At 41.2% G+C, this 20397-nt stretch overlaps 1 protein-coding gene across 5 annotated transcripts in view; it reads right to left on the reverse strand.

The window, feature by feature from the left end:
- Nucleotides 1-20397, reverse strand: part of JADE1 (jade family PHD finger 1) — a 97485-nt gene that overhangs the window by 57519 nt on the left and 19569 nt on the right. For all 5 annotated transcript variants that reach the window (XM_089525816.1, XM_089525813.1, XM_089525812.1 and 2 more), the window contains exon 2: nucleotides 20162-20239. In XM_089525816.1, coding sequence (XP_089381942.1) covers nucleotides 20162-20213 — 52 coding nt within the window. In that variant the 5' untranslated portion in view covers nucleotides 20214-20239. The remainder of the gene's footprint in view (nucleotides 1-20161; nucleotides 20240-20397) is intronic.

The following is a 20397-nucleotide window of genomic DNA, read 5'->3' on the forward strand; positions in this document are numbered from 1 at the left end:
GCAAAAATCAAGGATACTGTTGTCAGCTGTAACCATGATATCTGATTCATCATTATGGTTGTCCACATAAGGGCATACACCAGGGCAGTGGGGCCTATTCATAGACAGCTAAGCATTTTGTCCATAATACTAAATTGAAACAAAACAAAAACCCATACTCTCAGTAACCAAATGCTAGGAAAGTAACATGTTCCTATTAAATTCCTCTGATCAAACATCATTTTTTCAAAGCCGTCTGGCTGGCTATTGCTGGACACAGGAGTGCTACATTAGAAGGACTTTGGGTAATTAGAATAATGTTGTATCATAAAGACTGAGATTCAGAAAACTGTGATAAAGAAAAAGCGTACAGAGGAGCTGTCCACTGGGCGGTTAAAACATTCCCTGTAATGAATTCACTGAAACTATTCTCAAAATACATACTACTTATCAAAAATCTACTAAATCTGTTTTCATAAATTTTCAATAAGTATTAAGCACAGCAGGTGATGATGTGTTTGTTATTTTATTAAAATTAGCAGTGATAAGTGTGCTGTGTTTCATGTTGGGCCAAGAATCTGAATGCTGCAAAGTAAATGAGCTTTTAAAAATCAAAAGAACCTAATTCTTCTTATGACTGCTACTCTCATTTTATAATTGTGTTTAAAAATGCATCCATATGTTCCCTACAGTGTATAAAAGACCAAACAGAAGAAACATTTGAGGAACAGTGATAATATCTGTTACAAAATGTAGGCTAAAAGAATGATAGCTTACTTCCACAGATGCTTTCCTACTGAATCTTCCCACTCCCAGCCAAAACCAGGTGTCAACATACCAATTCTTTCAGAGCATATGATAACTTCCATACTTAGGCACAATCCACCAGAGTTAAGCACTTAAGCCCCATTGCTTTTAATGGAAACTCAAGCATATATTTAAATCTCTCCCTCTGAGATCAATGAGACTTAAAAAATACTTAGCTTTGTACCCTATAAAATTATTTTAGTTCAATGTCAGTTTCAATCCTTCCCAGGGGCTTGGGCTGGATAACAAGAGATTAAAGAGAAAAAATAGTCATACAAATGAAGTACCCAATTAACATGTAAATTATATAGAAATTAAAACTACCCCTCAATTCCTCTGAATGCCATGTCAAAACTAGGAAATTTTTACAGAGATTCAAGAAAGGTATTTATATTAAATCTGATGAATGTCTAGGTCTAAATTAAACAAAATGGATCCAGATGATATACATATCAGCCAATGTCCTTAGCAGCTGCTTGAGTTGAAGGCCTAAAAGCACACATCCAAACCCTGGGACTGCTACTGCAAGGTGACAAGATGAAGAACAAGGCACTGCACAATATAGCACATTCCAGAAAAATGAAGGATGTGCCCACATAAATGCTTGCAAAGCACACTCATATAAATGAAAATTCATGCTTCTTAGTCATGCTCAAAATAGAGGAATCTTAAAATTCCTCCTCGACATAATTTTGAAATGTTTGAAATCTCCCTTTCCATGTCCTGGAAATGGAGGACATCTGGTCACCCTGCTGCTACTGTCATATGCTGAGCTCCATATACTGGCTTTTAGCTTGCTGCTACAACCAACCTCAAATAGTACGTGTTCTTTCCAGTATGGATCAGGCAGAGCCATTTTGATTCATTTTTCAGAACTGACTAATTGCATATCTCCCTTCTCATAGAGATTTATATAGGATTGTATCCAAATTGCTCAGGTTAACATTTAAAAGATTTGTGGCCGCAGATTATTTTCAAGAGTTTACCTTAAGTGACTTTCCAAGGGAAGTCTGACCTTCAGTGAACTATCAAGAACAATGGTGTTAAGAGTTAATGTTCCTTTCTCCACTGCTTGCAAGTTTCAGGAATTTAGAGGCAAACATGCCCATTTACAGCCTGATATGGTTCCTTTAAGGAAGAAATTCACCTCAATATTGATATTCCACTCTTACCTTACGCTAACACTTTGGGAGGAAGAGTACAGTTTGGCAACTATCCCCAAACTAGTTCAGTAAAAGGTGCAGAAATAGATGGTCATCGGCTATACAATTTTGTAACATATATTTAAAAGATTATTCTTCTAGTTCTTATGACAGCATGGTTACTGCTGTAATTTCCATTAGATGGTTCATCTAAAAGGGGTAATTTCAAAGGTCCAAAAGATTAAAGAGTAACCAAAGTTTTATTTGGCAGCCTATACTAAAATAAAAGTAAGGGAACCTTGAAAGTTAGTCCAAGGAAGTTACTACATGCCACACACATATACTGATTGCCTGTCGTCAAAATGCTCATTTTTTTCATCCATGAAAGAACAGAGTCTGATAAATTCTTCAGACTCTCTGTAGTGAGGAAGAAATGCTGAACCACCAGTTGAGTGAAAAGATTAATGCAATCAATCACAATGAGCTCTGACGACAGCATAGTCAGTGTAAACAAACAACCCCATGGATATACCATAAGAATTGCATTAGTTATGGAACTCATGAGCTGGTAAAACAATTATCAGCTCAATGGCAATCCATGAAAAAGGAATTACAAAATATTAAAAGAAAAAAAATCATTTGGAAGTCTAAATAGTTCCTCACTGCATTCCAAACATCTGACCTTATGTTCCACACTGCTGTATATACAGTCACCCCTCTATTTTTGCAGACTTGGAAACCACATCCCTTGCCCATTCATGGGTGGCAAACGGAGGGCGACAAAATGGGGCACTGCCATTCAAGCAAATAGGGCTTGAATATTGGCCATTTTCCATTCCATGATTGTACCTTGCCGGCACCTGCACCTGCAGCTCTGTTCCGATTACCTGTCCCGCTGGAGCATTGCACATCTGAATGTGTGCAGGTTCACAGGGATGGCCATCCAATAGGATAGCAGTCACTGGCAGTTCACTCCTGCGAAAGTGCACAGGGATTGTGGGAGGAACAGTTTCTTTTAAAAAAGTACCCAGTGACACAGCTTGAAGCTGCGCCATGTGGTCATGATATGCACTCTGCAGTCACCTTGAGAGCGGGCGTTGCAATTGGTGGGGTTTCAGTGCGGCTTCAGGCCGCTTTTTCCTGCCCGTCTGTTTCGGCAGAGAGAAAGAGAGAGAGAGAAAGAACACGAACCAGACAGCTGATAAGCCTGCCTCATCAGCTTCCTCCAGCATTAAAAAAAAAAAAAAGATCTGTAAGTATGGCCAACAAAATGGAAATCACAAGAAGTCATTCCTGAATACACTTTGGAAAAAGTCCTCAAAGATCCCCAGAAGGCTCAAAATGTTTTTGTGTACTTCTGCAAGGTTTACGTGACCTGCTTGTTTCATTTCATGTGTGTATATTGTTAATTTTAATAAAAGTTGAGGAAAAATATCAAAGTTCTTCATTATGGTGTAGGAACCTATCTCTATTTCTACCCCTGGCACCAAATTTGTTGTTAAAGAAATAATGCTCAGGAACACATCTACATTGTTAAATGAGCTATGCCTGCATAGAGATGCTACTACTGCACATACAAATCTAATCAGGATTTGCTGTGATCAGCCATTGAAATATAAACCTTTTCCCTCATGCCCTCCTTTTTTAAAAAAAAATAACACATTTCTTTGTGGCATCTCTCATCCTTAGGTTGCAAAACAGATACTATCTGATATGGCTTGAACCATCACACACAAACAAATGATAAGGATTTCAAGTCTTCCTCCCTGGAACCTCTGGACAGAGTTCTGTCTTAAAGCAGGATAAGAACGAAGCAATGTTTTGTTTTTGGTTTAAAAAGGACCCAGGCTGGCATCCTGCTGGTGACAGAAGTAGGCAGTGTTTCCCCTACAAAAGCAAGTAGACTTTTTCAGTCCAATACAGAATAGTTGTATTCGGCTCAAGGTATAAGGAGCAGAGCTGCACATGATGTCGCTGTCCACAGCCATGCACTGGTGAACACTGTCTATTGCTTACTGATGCTCATTTAGTTTCATAATGTCACAATTCCCTAACAAGATAACACTACATAACTACAGTGGGCCCCCGCACCAGTGGGCTAGCAATCTGGAAATTCTACTGACCACAGATCACCACACCCTGTATTATTCAAAAGTGGTTCATGCATGTGGACACATGGACATGTGCACATCATCATTCTCTATATTATATGGGATGTAACCATTCATGTTTTTTCCCAATGGTGGAACTGAATCCCTACAGAGGGGAAGGGTCAACTATACTGAAAAACTCTGGGAGTGTAAAGTTACACTCCACATTACTGATGTAGGATTTCAGCCCAAGACAGACATGACCTTGTAGGACTGGTAAGGATCACTGCACTCAAGAAAAAATAACACAGTACACTCGTCCTTCCACATTCACTAGGGTTAGGGGCACAGAACCCCCATGAATGTGGAAAAACCAGAAATAACAAAAACACTATGCTGTTACCCGAGAGAACACCTCTCTGGGAATCTCTAGCTCCTCCAGGTCAACATCTGCCAGACACTGACCATAGAATTGCGCTGGAGGAGCTGCAAATGCCTAGTGGAGTGTTCTTTCTAGGAATTTATAAGTCTTTCAGTGTGACTTTTGGTTAAAGTTGACCACAGAGTTGCGCAGAAGGACCTAGAAATTCCTGGAGAGAAGATATTAATAAAATCTGTGAATAATCAAATCCATAACAGTCAAAGTTGCAAATGTGGAGAGATGAGTGTACAGTGGGTCCTTGGTATCTGCTGGGCTTTGGTTCAATTCCCTGTGGATACCAAAATACATGCATGCTCAAGTCCCATTAAATACAATGCTATAATAAAATCAAGGTTTAAAATTACATTTTAAAATTTTCAGCACACATATTTCTAGGTAAGTGTCTTTTATGGATTACCACTACCATTAATGTCACCACTGTACATGTCTGAAACGTTTGTGCAAAAAATGCTGTATGCATATATCCCAGCACAAAAACAATATCCCCTCCCAAAAAAAAAAAAAAAAAAAAAAGAATGAGGAGGGGGAAAGAGCTCAACATTTTCAAAATGAAGCTGCCAGAACATATCCAGTCTCCCAAGGAGCACACCCAGCAACCAATATGCTACACTGCATGGCAGATGATTAGCTACAGAGTGCATAATACAGAACACAGTTGTAAAACCAGCTGTGGAGCATCCAGCTGTGCCCAGGAGTGCTCCAGGCTGCTATCTTTTCATTGACACTTCAAAGCCTGAGCACTCTTGGAGACTGCACACACTTTTCCTCCTACTGTAAATACAATGCTTTTACATTGCTAAATCAGACAGCACAACAGTTTCCAGCAAAGATGCATGCATAGTTGTGTTGATACTTCCATCTGCCATGCTTCTTTCTGGGCTCTCTCTGAGTGGGAATGGGCAGTTGCCAACAGCACAATTTGTTGGAAAAACCATGCAGCTGGAGCAGAAAATGGAACTGGTTAGAACAGTCTGCACTGCCAGCCCATCATCATAAAACCTTATTTCAGACTTCCTTCTAAGCCTGCCAAGATCATGGAATCACAGACAACCCACCCGCCCATCCCATGCAATGCAGGCCACAATAAACTACAGCCAGAGGGCAAAATGCTCTGTAGAAAATTGTATGCAAACCAGACAGTTCTAAACAAAAAGACAGAGATTCAATGGAAAGTACATGACATGCGTGTATCAAACATTACAGTAAATATTTTACTTACACAACTGGCCCTCCGTATCCACAAACTTTTTTAAAACCATTCACAGCATGAAAATATTTTTTTAAATATAAATTCCAACAAGAAAATATTGATTTTGCCATCTTACAAAAGGGAAACCATTTTATTATGCCATTGTATTTAATGGGACTTAAGTATCCATAGAGTTTGGTAGCCATGGGGAGCCATAAAAATGCTTCAGTTTGTAACCACTGCTGTCCTACAGTTAATAGAGTTTTGCTCTTGTCATTGTTCTAGTGAAGGTTTCCATAAATAGAAACAGGGAGCTGAAGTTTTCGGAAATTGTCTCTTTGCTTCACTGTCCCCATTCCTCCCCCATCCCAAAAACTGTTCTAGACAGTATGGGGCACTCTGCAATGCTGAAAGAGGAAACCACAAATATCCCATATACTTCCTTCATTTTACATAAGTCTCCACAACACTTTCCATGCACAAAAAGACACCACCATATATAACACTTCACATTGCAAAAGGTATCTTAGCTGGAATTATTACTGCTGGCATATCTACTATTCAACTGACTTGTGATGCAGTTCATAACAACAATGCTATTCTTTATCTGAACATTCTGGAAACAAATGACAATGCAGCCTTTTAACTAATCCATAAAAGACACTTACCTAGAAAGAAAACTGCACTTCACCATATGCCAGCATATAACTATATTAGACATTTTCAATAAATTGATTGCCTCGGGGGGGGGGGGTCTACTTTTTTATTTTATTTTTTTAAAAAAAAAACCTTTCCTATGTGGTTTTCAGAGAGTTATTTATAATTGCCACAAGCAACCAGGGAAATGGTCATTTATACTCTTGAAAATACTCAACTTCTTAAATTAAAAAAAAAAGTGTGCTTCATTCTGGAAGTTTCCAGTGACAAGCAGGATAAGTAGGACACCCTTCCATATTATCTCTTATAGCTTTGCAATGAATACAAAGTTATAACACATTTATCTTTGTATCTTTGCACATATGGTATAGTTAGTATTGCTTTAATCAGTTTTAAATCTTTTTAAGTGATAAAAGATTTAATATAGTTTTAATTTTTAATTATCACTGTTATTGTTATGTATTACTGTAAATTGCTTTTATTGTACACTGCTCTGAGATCTTCAAATACCAGGAAGGATATAAATATTAACATAAATTTTAAAAAGTGTGTAAAAGCAGCTGGCAGCAAAACAATCAAAACCTCACTGCTCTGTAACTAGCCCTTTAGGATTTAGAGTTGTAGATGGCTCAGAGTGTCACTCAAGAATCCTGAATAGTGGTGAGGTGACTGTGTACCTTCAAGCTGTTTTCAACTTATGATGATAACCTTAAGGCGAATCTGTCATGCGGTCTTTTGGCTAAGCATGTCACTCACTCAAAGTGACCCAGTGGGTTTCTATGGCAGGGTGGGGATTCTCCCGATCCATTCTACAACATTCAGGTTCTTGTTGTTCAACTCTACTGCTACCTCATTGTCTTGCTGAAACGTGAACCTTGGCCCCAGCCCTAGATCCCTTATACAACGAAGCAGAATTTTCTCTAAAACAGCCCTGTATTTGGCTCCATCCATCATGCCTTCAATCATGCTTCACTATCAGGCTAGCATTCTCAGAGCAATGAATGCTGTTGGATTTGCACCACACATAGTGTTTTATGAGACCAGTGGGTCTAGTTTTGATCTCATCAAACCAGATAACTTTTGTCCATATATTTGCTGTGTTTCCCACATGCTTTTCTGCAAAGTCCAAACAGGCTTTAACATGGACTTGTTTCAGCAAAGGCTTTCTTCTTGACACTCCAAGCTTCTCCAGGATAAGGTATTCTGCCAGATTCCCCTGGAAGCAGCTCACTTGCTAACCACCATACTAGCAGGCAGTTGCTTAATTAACTAAACAAAAGTGCTTGCCTCTTTTTCCTTGTCAAACACTGGAAGGCTTAATATGAGGCTAATTCTACCTTTCTAGTAGAGATTACACTACCATCATCATTAATGAGGTAAAAGCCTTGTATGGGTTTCCCCCACTCCCAGCAATATCACAGTAACCCACTGAGGATTCCCATTGCCTAAAAGTTTTAGCATCCTGCTTCTATATGAAACTGGGATGTCCCTGTCGCAAAGCTCTGACAGCTCTGAAGAGCCCTTGTGGCACAGTGGTTAAATGCCTGTACTGCATGCAGCCACTCACTCACAAACCACAAGGTTGTGAGTTCAATACCAGCAAAAGGGCTCAAGCTTGACTCAGGCTTGCATCCTTCAGAGGTTGCTGAAATGAGTACCCAGATTCTTGGGGGCAATTAGCTTACACTTTGTAAACCACTTAGGGAGTGCTTAAGTACAGTGCTACCTCGGGTTACGAATTTAATTCGTTCCGCGGCGCCGTTCGTAACCCGATACATTTCGCAACCCGAAAAAGCCGCTGGAAAGCCGCTAGCCGCGGTTTGAATTTCGCGCCGAAAAGATTTCGTAACCCGAAAAATCATTCGTAACCCGGAACAGTTTTTTTAAATCTAACTTTTTCGTACCCCGGAAATTTCGTAACGCGGTGAATTCGTATCCCGGGGTACCACTGTACACTGATAAGCGGTATAGAAATGTACTTGCTAATGTACTTGCTATAAAGTAGCCTTACCAGTCTATGAGCAAAGGGACAGAGGGCAGAATTTTCAAATTAGGTGACAAGTTGAATTGTTCTCCTAAGGGCTCAGACCTTATATTGCAGGAAGGAGCTCTCTCTAAATAAAGATACCCTTTGACTACATGTTGTGAAGAAGGAGTTGATGTCATGTCTGGAATGCTGCCATCAGCTCTACGCACTCAATAAGCATCAGTAGAAATTAAAGAGTGACTTAAAAGGAGATGGGATCCCACAACAGACAGCTGTAAACACAGTTACAAACTCAGGTTAAGACATGAAAGAAATTCTAGCCTCTACAGCTGGGGTAAGCATACCTACTAAGCCCAGAGGGCCACATTTTCTCTTTCCAGAACTCTAAAGAGCTTCAGCACACCATCACAGCCACCATTTTGGATAACCAGAAATTATAACACATCACTCCTGATCAGTTTTTCATTCTATTCTGATTTGGGTTTTCTGCTGTTTTGGCTGAAAGGAGGAGTCAGTGGGGATCCCAAGGGCTGCACTTGATCCCCAAAGGACCCTGTGCACTCTATGAACTACACAATTCCCACCTCTGCTGTAGAAGGAACAACACTCCAGGATCCATGGTTTGGATGACATGCCATTCTTATTTAATTGGACTGTAACTCCCATCATCCCTAACTAGCATAGCCATTGCTATGCCATTTATATTATATGAATTACACTTCAACTGTTTCTGGATAGCCCTTTCTAGAAAGTCAAAGGAAAACAGTAATAGGGAGACTGCATGCACTAGCATGTGATGCACCCACAATAGCCCAGACTCTCCACAATCTGGCTTACTGTTCTATACAAACACCATATCTATGACTAAATTTTATAGAAATATAAAACAAGCAAAACTATTTCTCAGATTTAAAATCCTTCAGCCACTGTTTTCTGCTCTATAACAAGGAACCCTCAAGAGGCAAAAAGACATAAATAATAATGCCATTTACTAGCCTTAAAAGAGACACTTTAATACATATCTGGACAAAGTTTTCTATCCTGTGTTCTACTTATTACATGCATGTGAAAAAGCAGCTTTGGTTGTAGTGGGTGCATTTGGTTGCAAATCCTGAAAAATGAGCTGACATGACAATAAAGTTGATGAATTGTTATGTATGAAATATTGAAGTATAAGTATCCTTGTGGATCTGTTGCATTGTCCACAATATATCATTAAAGCAGTATTTTGCTGTGAAATAAAGTTTTGGTTTTGCTTGAGTGACATTTATCAGAGTACACTGAGTGTGTGATGCTTCTGCAAGGCAGATAGTTCTTGAAATACATGGTAACTATTACCAGCAAACTTGACACAGCTGCCTAATGGCATGGAAGAATTTATTTGTACCTACCAGTGCCAGCTTTACCATTAATCTTGGCAGATCATTCCACTTGATAAAGAGATGAGCTAATCATTTGCTCTCTTACTGGAATGCTTTGGCATAGCTGTGAGGTCCTTGTGGGAGTTTGTTCCCTTTACCTTTCTGCTTTCCTTATTTTCCATCATTTTAGCACTAGGATCTGTATCTCCACAGTAGATTTCTTTGTTAAGACTTTTACCATAAAAAGCTTACCAGCATGCAATCAAAGCCTGGGTGCAATGTGCACGTAGACACCTGAAGACTTCCTAGCTTCTCAAACCTTCACTGTAACCTTAGGTTCAAGCTATATGAATACAGAGAAGTGGAACTTTTGCTGTTGTAACACCTGATGCACAGGGACGTAGCCAAGGGGGGGGGGTCTTGGGGTCCGGACCCCCCCCTTCCATTAGAAAAATGAATGGTGTGTGCTGCTGCGCCGCCACACTCAAGCCCCATTATAATGGTGGCACTTAGTCTGGACCCCCCCCCCCCTTCCCAAAATCCTAGCTACGTCACTGTGATGCAGCTATTAATTTACAAGGACAGCTCTGTTTTGCACTAGTGGCTTGTACTTTTCTTGGGATCGACCAAATCTCTTGGAGAGATCTGGATCAGTTCCAGTCCCAGCTCAAGCAGGACATTTATCCTAGTTTAAGATTTCCTGGCCAGAAATGAAAAATAGAATGCTTTCTGAAAGTGGTATGCAGTGCACTCTTTCCTTCCTTAGAGGTTCAGTTCCAAGTCCCTCAGGGATGGCCAAAAAAATGGATGGCCATGTCCCGTATTATCCACTGACAGCAATGTGCATGCTGACACATCCACATGCATGTGCCACTATTAAAAAATATGAGATGTGGTGATCCGCAGATAGTCAAATCCATGGCTTGCCACTCACCAATATGAAGGGTCCAAAAAGTGTGCTCATTCACATTAGTATTAGCATGTTTCACTTAAAATATGATGGCTTAATTTATAAATAGAGCTGGCATTCAGTATTGCAGTAATGGATTCGTAACCTAGAGTTCTGTATTCAGTAAGACTACAGAGTCTTCTTCACAACTACATAAATGTCCCCCCATCCACCTTAAGAGCCAGCAACAAAATCAAGAAAAGGTGGTATGATTAGTTCATGGTTAGGACACAAAGATGATGATATTTCCAACCCACTCCTGCCATCATGTAAGGCTGTAACAAGGATGTGCAAAAGGGTTCTTGCTTCTGATTGTTGCAGTTTCAATGGCTGACAGGAAGTGATTGCAAACATCCTCATGCCCTGATTGCCAGCTGAACAGATCTCCTTCACTCAACACAACTGCTGGCCATTAAGAGGAACGGGAAAGGGGAGGTCAGATCAGGAGACATTAGCTACATACATGTAACTAAGCAGCTGATGTAGAATATTGGCAAAGATGTGCAACCTAAGCCCTGGAATAATATCACAGCGGTTCTTAAAAGGCAGAAAAGGAAAAGATTAATATCACACCACTTGTATACATTTTTATTTCTTATTTCAGACCTTTTTGTCAAATATACAATGCTGCTAAGGCTGCAATGTGAAGTGCATGGCCAGAAGAGGTCATAATACTTTCTCTTCATGCTAAAATTCATCCTGTACTGCCTATGTTGTGGCACGCAGAACAGAGCAGATATCCCATTTTAATCACAGAATACTCTGAAAGTAAAGTTACAGAGTGCTGCCAATAGACATACCATCCAGGGCTTCTTGGGAAGGAGATCTCTGGACACTATCCTGTAGATGCAATGACTGTCTTTCTTTGCTGCCACACTTGACCATTGCATTCTACCTGTCATCCCTATGCTTTCACTGTCCAAAGATCTGTGATATATGATGCAGCCAGCTGGACTCTAATTATACAGTGCCTAAGAAAGCTGAGTCAGCCATGTGTGTTCATCTCTGTGTTCCACAGGCTGATCAGGGCTTGTAGCAGAGCACTAAATGCATTAGCAGAAAACCATCAAATTCCAACAGTCTTTAAGATGGACCTATCTAAATGGTCTTCTTCAAGAGGTTAGGCATCAGTGGAAATCTTAATCTTTACCTATTAAGGACCTGGCCATGACAAGGAAACTGGGTTACACTGCCAGGTTCTGTTTTATTTCCATGGTATTTGGTATTCTGGTTGCCCTATAATTTGTTTAGCAAAACTCCTGATGTCAACAGTCTTGTTTCTTCCTACTGACCTAAATGTAACTCTTACAGCATAACATTGTCCTAGTACCATGTCAATTTTTTTCTAGATCTATGTCTTCAGAGATGTTGCTGGACTATAACTCCCATTGCCTTTGATTATTGGCCATGCTGGCTAGGGAATGATGGAAGGTGGCAGTCCAACATATGAAGCGATACATGTTTTCCATCCATTATTCTTACCAACACTTTCAGGAAATTACATATGTATTTCTTTCTACCAAGTCTCAACAAATTTCCCACCCTTCCCTTTAAGAGAATACAGTGGACCTTGTTATACGCTGGTGTTTGGTTCCAAGATCACCCATGAATAACAAAATCAGTGTATGCTCAAGTCCCATTGAATATAATGACATAGCAAATAGTGTCCCTTATTAAAAAAAATGGAAAATCAAGATTTGATACAGTGCGCCTGAGTTATATGCGAGCGCGCTTTATGCGGTCTTGAGAGTATGCACTCAAGCCGCGGGGCACACGCAGGGCACAAGGGGTGGCGCATTCCATTCAAATGAATGGGCACGCGTGCCCGTGGTGCCCTGTGCGCCGCTGTGCACAAGCCCCATTGTTTACAATGGGGCTCGAACATAGGCAGAATTCGCCTTATGTGGCAGGGTCCAGAACAGATCCCCCGCGTAAGGCAAAGGTGGACTGTATTTGAAATTTATACTTTTTTTGAACATTTTCAAACCGCATATGCTTGAATTCATGTATAAAAAAATCTGTGTATAAGAAGGGCCAACTGTATTTAATAAACTACCGGGGCGGGGGGGAGCCTGTGGAATTTCTATTGGCATTTAACATGCAAACAGAGTTACGATTATCAGTTCAGACAGATACTAAAACATATGATCACAGAAAATTACAGAAAATCCAACCTCAGAATGCACTATTAAAAGTGAGGAACAAACTCTCATTAAAGCCAATGGGGATTTGCCAATTAGTTCAGTGCAAGCATTATTACTCTGTAAAGCTGCAGTACCACAAAGTTCAGAGTAGCTTGAGGGAATCAAACATGCTACGACTCAATAGAAGGAAGGGCAAAGAAAGTGTTACTAGGAAAGCTTATTCTTCCTTAGCATTTATCAAAACAGGCTGAAAGGGGCGTGGCGGCAGCGATACTAGGGTTCCTGACTGCACAGCAACCGCACAGTCTGTAACCCTAGTATGTAATGGCGGCAGCCTGTTGGCAGCGGCCTGTCTGCATGGCCACCGTCATTTTGATGTAACAGACGCATAGCGTCTACATGTCGCATCACATCCTTTACATCAGTAGTGCACCATTGTTGCACTCGCGACGTAACCCGGTTTCTTTTAACTCCGGAGGAATGTCTAGCGGTTGCGGCGTCCCTCTGGAGTTAAAATGGGAGCCTGCAGACTGCCGTTTTTGGGCAGTCTGTGCCGGGTCTGCACTTTCCTCCAAATTACATGATACCTTTTTCTTATTATTATTCCATTCCTTCTCTACCTCTTCTTCACTTTTTTTTCTAGACAGAAGATTGAAAAGATATGGGGGAGCAAATCAGTGCAATAAACAGGTTCTTCCTAGAATAGTATGTAGCTACAAGAATGACTAGTGCAAGAATGACTAACAGAATAGAAACAGTTAAGCTGTTCTTAACTGATCTAAATGGCACTCCCGTTCCTAGCCTTTCATTCAGCAGTCACTGTCATTGATTTTCATGAACATAAGAGCATATGCAAAGGAAATCAGAAAAAAGAGATGTGAAAACCCATTGTTATCAAAAGAACAAATGGCAGAGCAAGGCATCTAGAAATGTTGTTTGCAGAATCATAATCACCTCAAAGAACAAGAATGACAGCTTTTGACTTTTAATGCCCAAGAACATTTAATCAGGGCTGGGGAGTAGTGATGATTTGGGGGTTACTCTTTGTCCTACTCCGGAGTAAGGTATTTTTTCTTAATGTTACTCCTAATCCTACTCCTCAATAAAAAATAATAATAAAAATGATGTTTGTACGTACAATATAATAATAGGAATTTGTTGTTGTTAGCTGCCCTCTAGTTGGTTCCGACTCATGGAGACCCTGTGGATGAGACATCTTAAAGAATCCCTATCCTCCACTGCCCTGCCCAGATCCTGCAAGACCTTGCCCACAACCCCCCTGATTGAGTCTATCCATTTGGTTTGTGGTCTTCCTCTCTTCTACCCTCTACCTTTCCTAGCATTATTGTTTTTTCTAGTAATCCATGCCTTCTCATTATGTGGCCAAAGTATGATAGTCTCAACTTGATCACCTTAGCTTCCAAGGAAAACCCTGGTCTGATCCATTCAAGAACCCATTTGTTTGTCTTATTGGCTGTCCATGGTATCCTAAGTACTCTTCTCCAGCACCACATTTCAAATGAGTTAATTTTCTTTCTGTCTGCTTCATTCACTGTCCAGCTCTCACATCCACACATAGTAACTGGGAATATAATAGCCTGAATGATTCTGACTTTAGTGCTCAGTTGTATGTCTTTGCTATTCAGTATCTTTTCCAGTTCTTTAATAGCTGGCCTTCCCATTCCTAGTCTTCTTCTTATTTCTTCACTGCAGACTCCATTCTGGTCAATGTTTGATCCTAGATATGGGAATTATTTAACTATTTCAATTTCCTCATTGTCTAGACTGAATTTGTGTATTTCTTCTGTGGTCATTATTTTTGTTTTCTTTATGTTCAGCATCAGACTGTTCCAATTCTTGAATGTCTTCTGCTAATATTATGGTGTTGTCTGCATATCTTAGGTTGTTAATGTTGCTTCCTCCTATCTCCACTCCTCCTTTTTCTTATTCTAATTCTGCTTTTCTTATGATGTTTTCAACATATATGTTAAGCATGTAAGGTGATAGGATGACCTTGCCTGATCCTTTTTCCTATTGGGAACCATTCCATTTCCCTGAATTCTGTTCTGACGGTGTCCTCTTGTTCTTGGTAGATATTCCTCATCAGGACTATCAGATGTAGCACTCCCATGTCTTTGAGTGCATTTCGTAACAGGAATAAAGAGTAACAAATATATTTTGTTACTCCTTATTCCTACTCCTGTAAAAAAGTCTTACTCCTTTATTCCTCATTCCTCCTCTCCAGCCCTGCATTCAATGCAATAAAATCATCAGGTTGTTCTTGGATAGATAAGAGTTTACAGAGTATGGAAAATTCTGTCTTTGGACTATTGCCCCAACTGTCTCCCAGCCAGCATGGTCAACAGGCTGGGAAATTAAGAGAGCTACAGTTGGCCCCGGTATCCGTTGGGATTTGGTTCCAGGACCCTCCATGGATATCAAGATCCATGGATGTTCAAGTCATGGCTTCTAGCAGTGGATAGTAAAACGGTGACTCTGATATAAAATGGTAAAATCAAAGTTTGCTTTTCGGAATTTATATATATTTTTAATATTTTCAAGCTGTGAATACTTGAATCCATATATAAAAAAATCCTTGGATATGGAGAGCCAACTGTATAATCCAAAAATTAACTCTTCCATATAGTAAACAAAAATCATGGGCAAAGGAAGGTTGCTTTGATTGTTTTCTGAACACAAACAGAACTTACTTTCTTCCTTTTTTCTGAAAAAAAAATCCATAAAAAATTCTCAGATGACAGAGACGAATTTTGAACTCATACAGTTTATTCCAGGGGTAGGCAACCTTTTTGAGCCGGGCGCCGGGTTGCTGTCCCTCAGACAACTGGGGGGGGGGGCCGAAGCCGGGGGGTGGAGCTTCCACCCCCGGAGGTGGGGCCGCGTGCCGGGGGGTGGAGCCTCCACTCCCCAGGGGGCGGGGCTTCCACCCCCAGGGGGGCTTCCACCCCCAGGGGGCAGGCCACCTCCTCTTTGCTGGCCCGACGGGGTCCCAGGCCCTGTCAGAGGCCAGGAAAGAGCCGGCAGGACCCCCAACGCTGGAGGCCTCCCCGTCTTTGCTGGCCCCTGACGCCAGGGGCCTGCTGCCGCTGTCAGAGCCCTCCTGGAGGACCCCAGCGAAGGCAACGGGCCTCCCATGGGCCCGCTGCCGCCGCCGGAGCCCTCCTGGAGGACCCCAGCGACGGGAACTGGCCTCCCAGGGGCCCGCTGCCACCGCCGGAGCCCTCCTGGAGGACCCCAGCGAAGGCAACTGGCCTCCCAGGGGCCCGGTGCGGCCCCTGAAGCCTCGTTCCAGGGCCCCGGAGGCCGCAGCTGGCGTCCCAGAGGCCCGGTGCGGCCCCTGAAGCCCCGTTCCAGGGCTCCGGAGGCCGCAGCGGGCGTCCCAGAGGCCCGGTGCGGCCCCTGAAGCCCCGTTCCAGGGCTCCGGAGGCCGCAGCGGGCGTCCCAGAGGCCCGGTGCGGCCCCTGAAGCCCCGTTCCAGGGCTCCGAAGGCTGCAGCGGGCGTCCCAGAGGCCCGGTGCGGCCCCTGAAGCCCCGTTTCAGGGCTCCGGAGGCCGCAGCGGGCCTATTAATGGGCGCCGCCATTTTGAAGAACAAAATGGCGGCGGAAGCGGTCGAAATCGGCGGTGATTTCGGCGGCAGGAGGGACCTGGGGCCGGCGGAAAGGCGCCCGCGGGCCGGATCCGGCCCGCGGGCCGGAGGTTGCCAACCCCTGGTTTATTCAAAAGGTGAGGCTAGTCTGGATACTTTCCAGCAGCACAGAGTCAAAAATCCCAAATGCAAGCTTGTATAGCTTTCTTTACCAGTAAAAATGTCACAAACAAGCAGACCTGTGTAACTTATTTCTTTCACAGGATCTGTTCATTTAAACTACAGATTCTTTGAATGAGGCATCTCATAGGGTGTGTCCATACTGGAAAATTAAAGAAGTTTGACACCACTTTAACTGCCCTGACTCCAGCCGACAGAATCCTGGAATTTGTAGTCTGGTGAGGTATTCAGCCTAGTCTGTGAGAGCTTTGATGCTTCACTAAACTACAAATCCTAAGATTTTGTAGGCTGGAGTCAGGGTAGTTAAAGTGGTGTCAAACTGCTTTAATTCTGCAGTGTGGATACACCCGCAGTGAACTAGCATTAAAGGGGGAAATTAACACACAACTCAAATAATTCAGTAAACACTATCTTGGTGTTTTCAATTGTAGTTTGGTTAAAAGAGGATGATAGCTCAGACTTACACTAACTGCAACTGAAAAATCTGCCAAACATTAAAACAACCCTTCAGTGACTCAACCCATGTTACCATTATGGTGCTGAACAAAAACCATACCCAATTAAGATTTTTCTTTGGTTTCAACTAATCAGACTTTGAAGGCATTGCACTTAGACAGCACCTTCCTCCCCAGCAGATGTACATTCATTTATGTTAAATCAGATGCAATGCCTCTCAGCCAAATAATATAGAGAATAAGTAATTTACTTTTCTAGACATGGAAAACTTTTTTTAGAATGCTACCATTACCACTGATTCACAGCATACATGCTTCCCCACCACCAGCACTTTGTTTTTAAAGAGCTCAGCACCACATTATATGAGTTCCGAAACAAGTTGTACGAAGATGATGTTAACTACACAGATTTTTTTTAAAAAAAGTAGAACCTATTCAGCTAGAACCAAACTTAGAATGCTGGTTGAGCAATGGATATTTTATTACATAAGGGGAAATAGGAATTTTGGGGGGGGGGGGGAATTGAAAACTTGCCAAGGTTGTTGCTGTGGCAAGAATATGACAAAATAATCCCATCAGACCAGGTATTTCCTTCAGATTTCTGAAGGTTGAACTTACCATTGCCATCACTTTTGCACAATCCAAGTGGGAGAAGAGATGTAACTGATCAGTGGGATATTTCTTCTCTATGTGCAGCTATTGTCAGTTTTACTGCTTAGTCCCTCTCCTTTCATCTGCCTCTCTGATCAAATTTTACTAGGCTAGGGTTCAGGATTGTCCTGTCAATTCATACAATCTATGCAAATTGTCTTGACCAGTTAGCCCTCATCTCCCTCTCAGAGAAGAAAGTTCTTAATTCTGATCCTGCCTCTAGGCACCCAAGCAGTGACCTGTTTGTCCAAGCCATTAGAAAAGCTGTGCAGAACTGCAAAAATGATGATGATGCAGTCCTGTGATTACTTCAACATATGCCCAGCTCACAATGCAACCTCTATTATTACAAATAACCTTAAAGTGGCACGAGCTGAAACTGAACATTCCTATAATCACTGCAACACAAACAAGATACCAAACTCTTAGGCTGAGATCCTTTTTACACTGATATCTTATAAAGCTCTGTCAATGAAGTTACACTGGGGATTCACTTATGCTGGCAGAGGTAAAGTGGCCAGCCAGGTGAAAGCATAAGGGAACCCTCACATAACCACACTGTCAAACAGTGGCCATTTGGTCAGGACAGAATCATATTGCAACTCCATTTGGCTGTGACTGTATGGTTGGGGAGAAAGAACTGTGCAAGCAGGTATTGGATACCTTCTTCCACAACATCCAAATAATTTGTTTGTTTTTATTTATATACCGCTATTCCAAAGATCATAGCGGTGAACAGCAAGTAAGCTAATTAGGATTTAGATAAATAAGGATTTATGCTAGTCTAAACCCTGATTATGCAATCATAAATCACCTAGAGGATTTGGGCCTTAATCTGCCATCTTGATTCTGTGCTTATGTCCTCAAAGTTGGTGCCATGAAGTGTTTCCCAAAATGTTAACTGTCACGTTTTATCAGTGATAATACAAGTTTCTATTTGCTGTAAAAGGACAGTTTAATGCACAAGGTCCTCTGGTTTCTTGAAGAGAAAGCAAAATTTGCCTCCAAGGACAGAGTCAATGAACCCATTTAACCTAGTGATAAGCTTACATCAATCAAAACTTATGGCAACTGTGATTGCTCACACATTCTTGCAATGATTCTTGCGTTATTGCTGGGGGGGGGGGGGGTGTTCAAGGTAAACACCTATCTAGGAAGCAAGTCAAACAGAACCTTAAAATGACCTATATTCAACAGTTACAGTGAAATAAATCCAGTTATACAACTCTACTTTAAGGGTACATTCAAAGAATGATAGAAAAAGTGAACATTTGAATCAAGTGTCATGTAATTCTGCAAAAGCAGCAGTGTTATACTAGATGTTGAACACAGATACAAAGAAACACATCCCTGTCTCTAGGATCAATCTATGCTTTTCTTTTGTAAATGCAACAATTCAAATACCCAAAACAATCTGTTGTATTAATTTTTCATGTGATAGTAAACAGCATCTCAGTATAAACACAATCCCATCTTGGGCATGTAATATGGCACCATAAATAAATGAGTTCCAATTAATGAAGGCTGGAATTCAAAATCACAGTTACAAATGTGAAACCTAGAGTTACATTCTCATAACTGATTTATATTCACAATCCTTGTATATTCAATAATGTAGGGCATACAGTGGATAGTTACCAGGCAGTAGTGTCTGCAAGCAACGAGATCTGTTCTCCTATCAATCAGGATGCAGCAAACTATTTTCACCACCACCCCTTGTATGAGCAATTTGTGGTGTCATGAGGAAATGTGAAAAGGATCGTGATTCTGACTGTCACAATGGAAATCACTCACAGAAGGGGGCTGGAAATATCTTCTTCTGTATCTTGATGAACAGGAGAACAGAGCCCGATTGTTTGCATGGGCTGAAGTATTTTATATTCCAAAATTCCCATCTTTTCAGGGAAAAGCCACTGTATTTCCAACAAACTTTATGTGATAAGATCATAACTATCAACTTTGTGATGCATCCACAAAAGTTCTCCAAGCCTGTTTGGAAAATCACATATTCTACTGAATGTTAATGCTCCACAATAATAGTACAATAATGGGAGGAAAAGGTAATTTCCTCCTTTGCTTTAAGAAGTATACTGTACACATAAAGACAGAAGTATCATGAATCCCATGCAGAAATGCATGCAGAAATCATGAAATTAGCTTGAGAAATAGCTGCAAGTTGAATATATAACAATACCAAAAACTAATACTGTATACATTTTCTTGAACACTTCCAGTGTTTGTACCAAACACAAGTTTAATTTTGTTAGTTTCTTTTTCTTCGTTTTTAAGTAGAGATTTATTATTGCATGCTGTGTAATCAGTAACAAAGCCTTGGGATGCCTTACCGCTGTTCACCTATTGAAATCTGTTTGATTTTAGCAAAGCGTTTTCATATTAACACTCTACCCAGCTGATATGCAAAACAACTTTGTTATTTAAAGTGTCACATTTAAAAATGGTGTTTTCAAGAAACCCGTAACCCTGGAGCGATCCAAGCACAAAAGAAAAAGAGCACTTACTCCCATTGTCATCAGAATCCTCACTGCTGCTGGGAAATCGACCTCGTTTCATGATCTTCCTGGGTAACAGCAGGCAGCCTGTGAAGCAATACAACAGACATTAACCCCCAACAACAACCATCATTAGATTTTGTATCAAAGACCATTCCAGCAATGAGTGTCCACAAATGAAAACAAATAGCACCAAGTAGCATAAATACAAAAACACAAACATCCTGAAGATGTTTAAGTGTGGA

This window comes from Sceloporus occidentalis, unplaced genomic scaffold (assembly GCF_023333645.1).
Source record: "Sceloporus occidentalis isolate IW3139 unplaced genomic scaffold, rSceOcc1.0.p SCAF_5, whole genome shotgun sequence".
In the NCBI taxonomy this organism is placed as follows: Eukaryota; Metazoa; Chordata; class Lepidosauria; order Squamata; family Phrynosomatidae; genus Sceloporus; species Sceloporus occidentalis.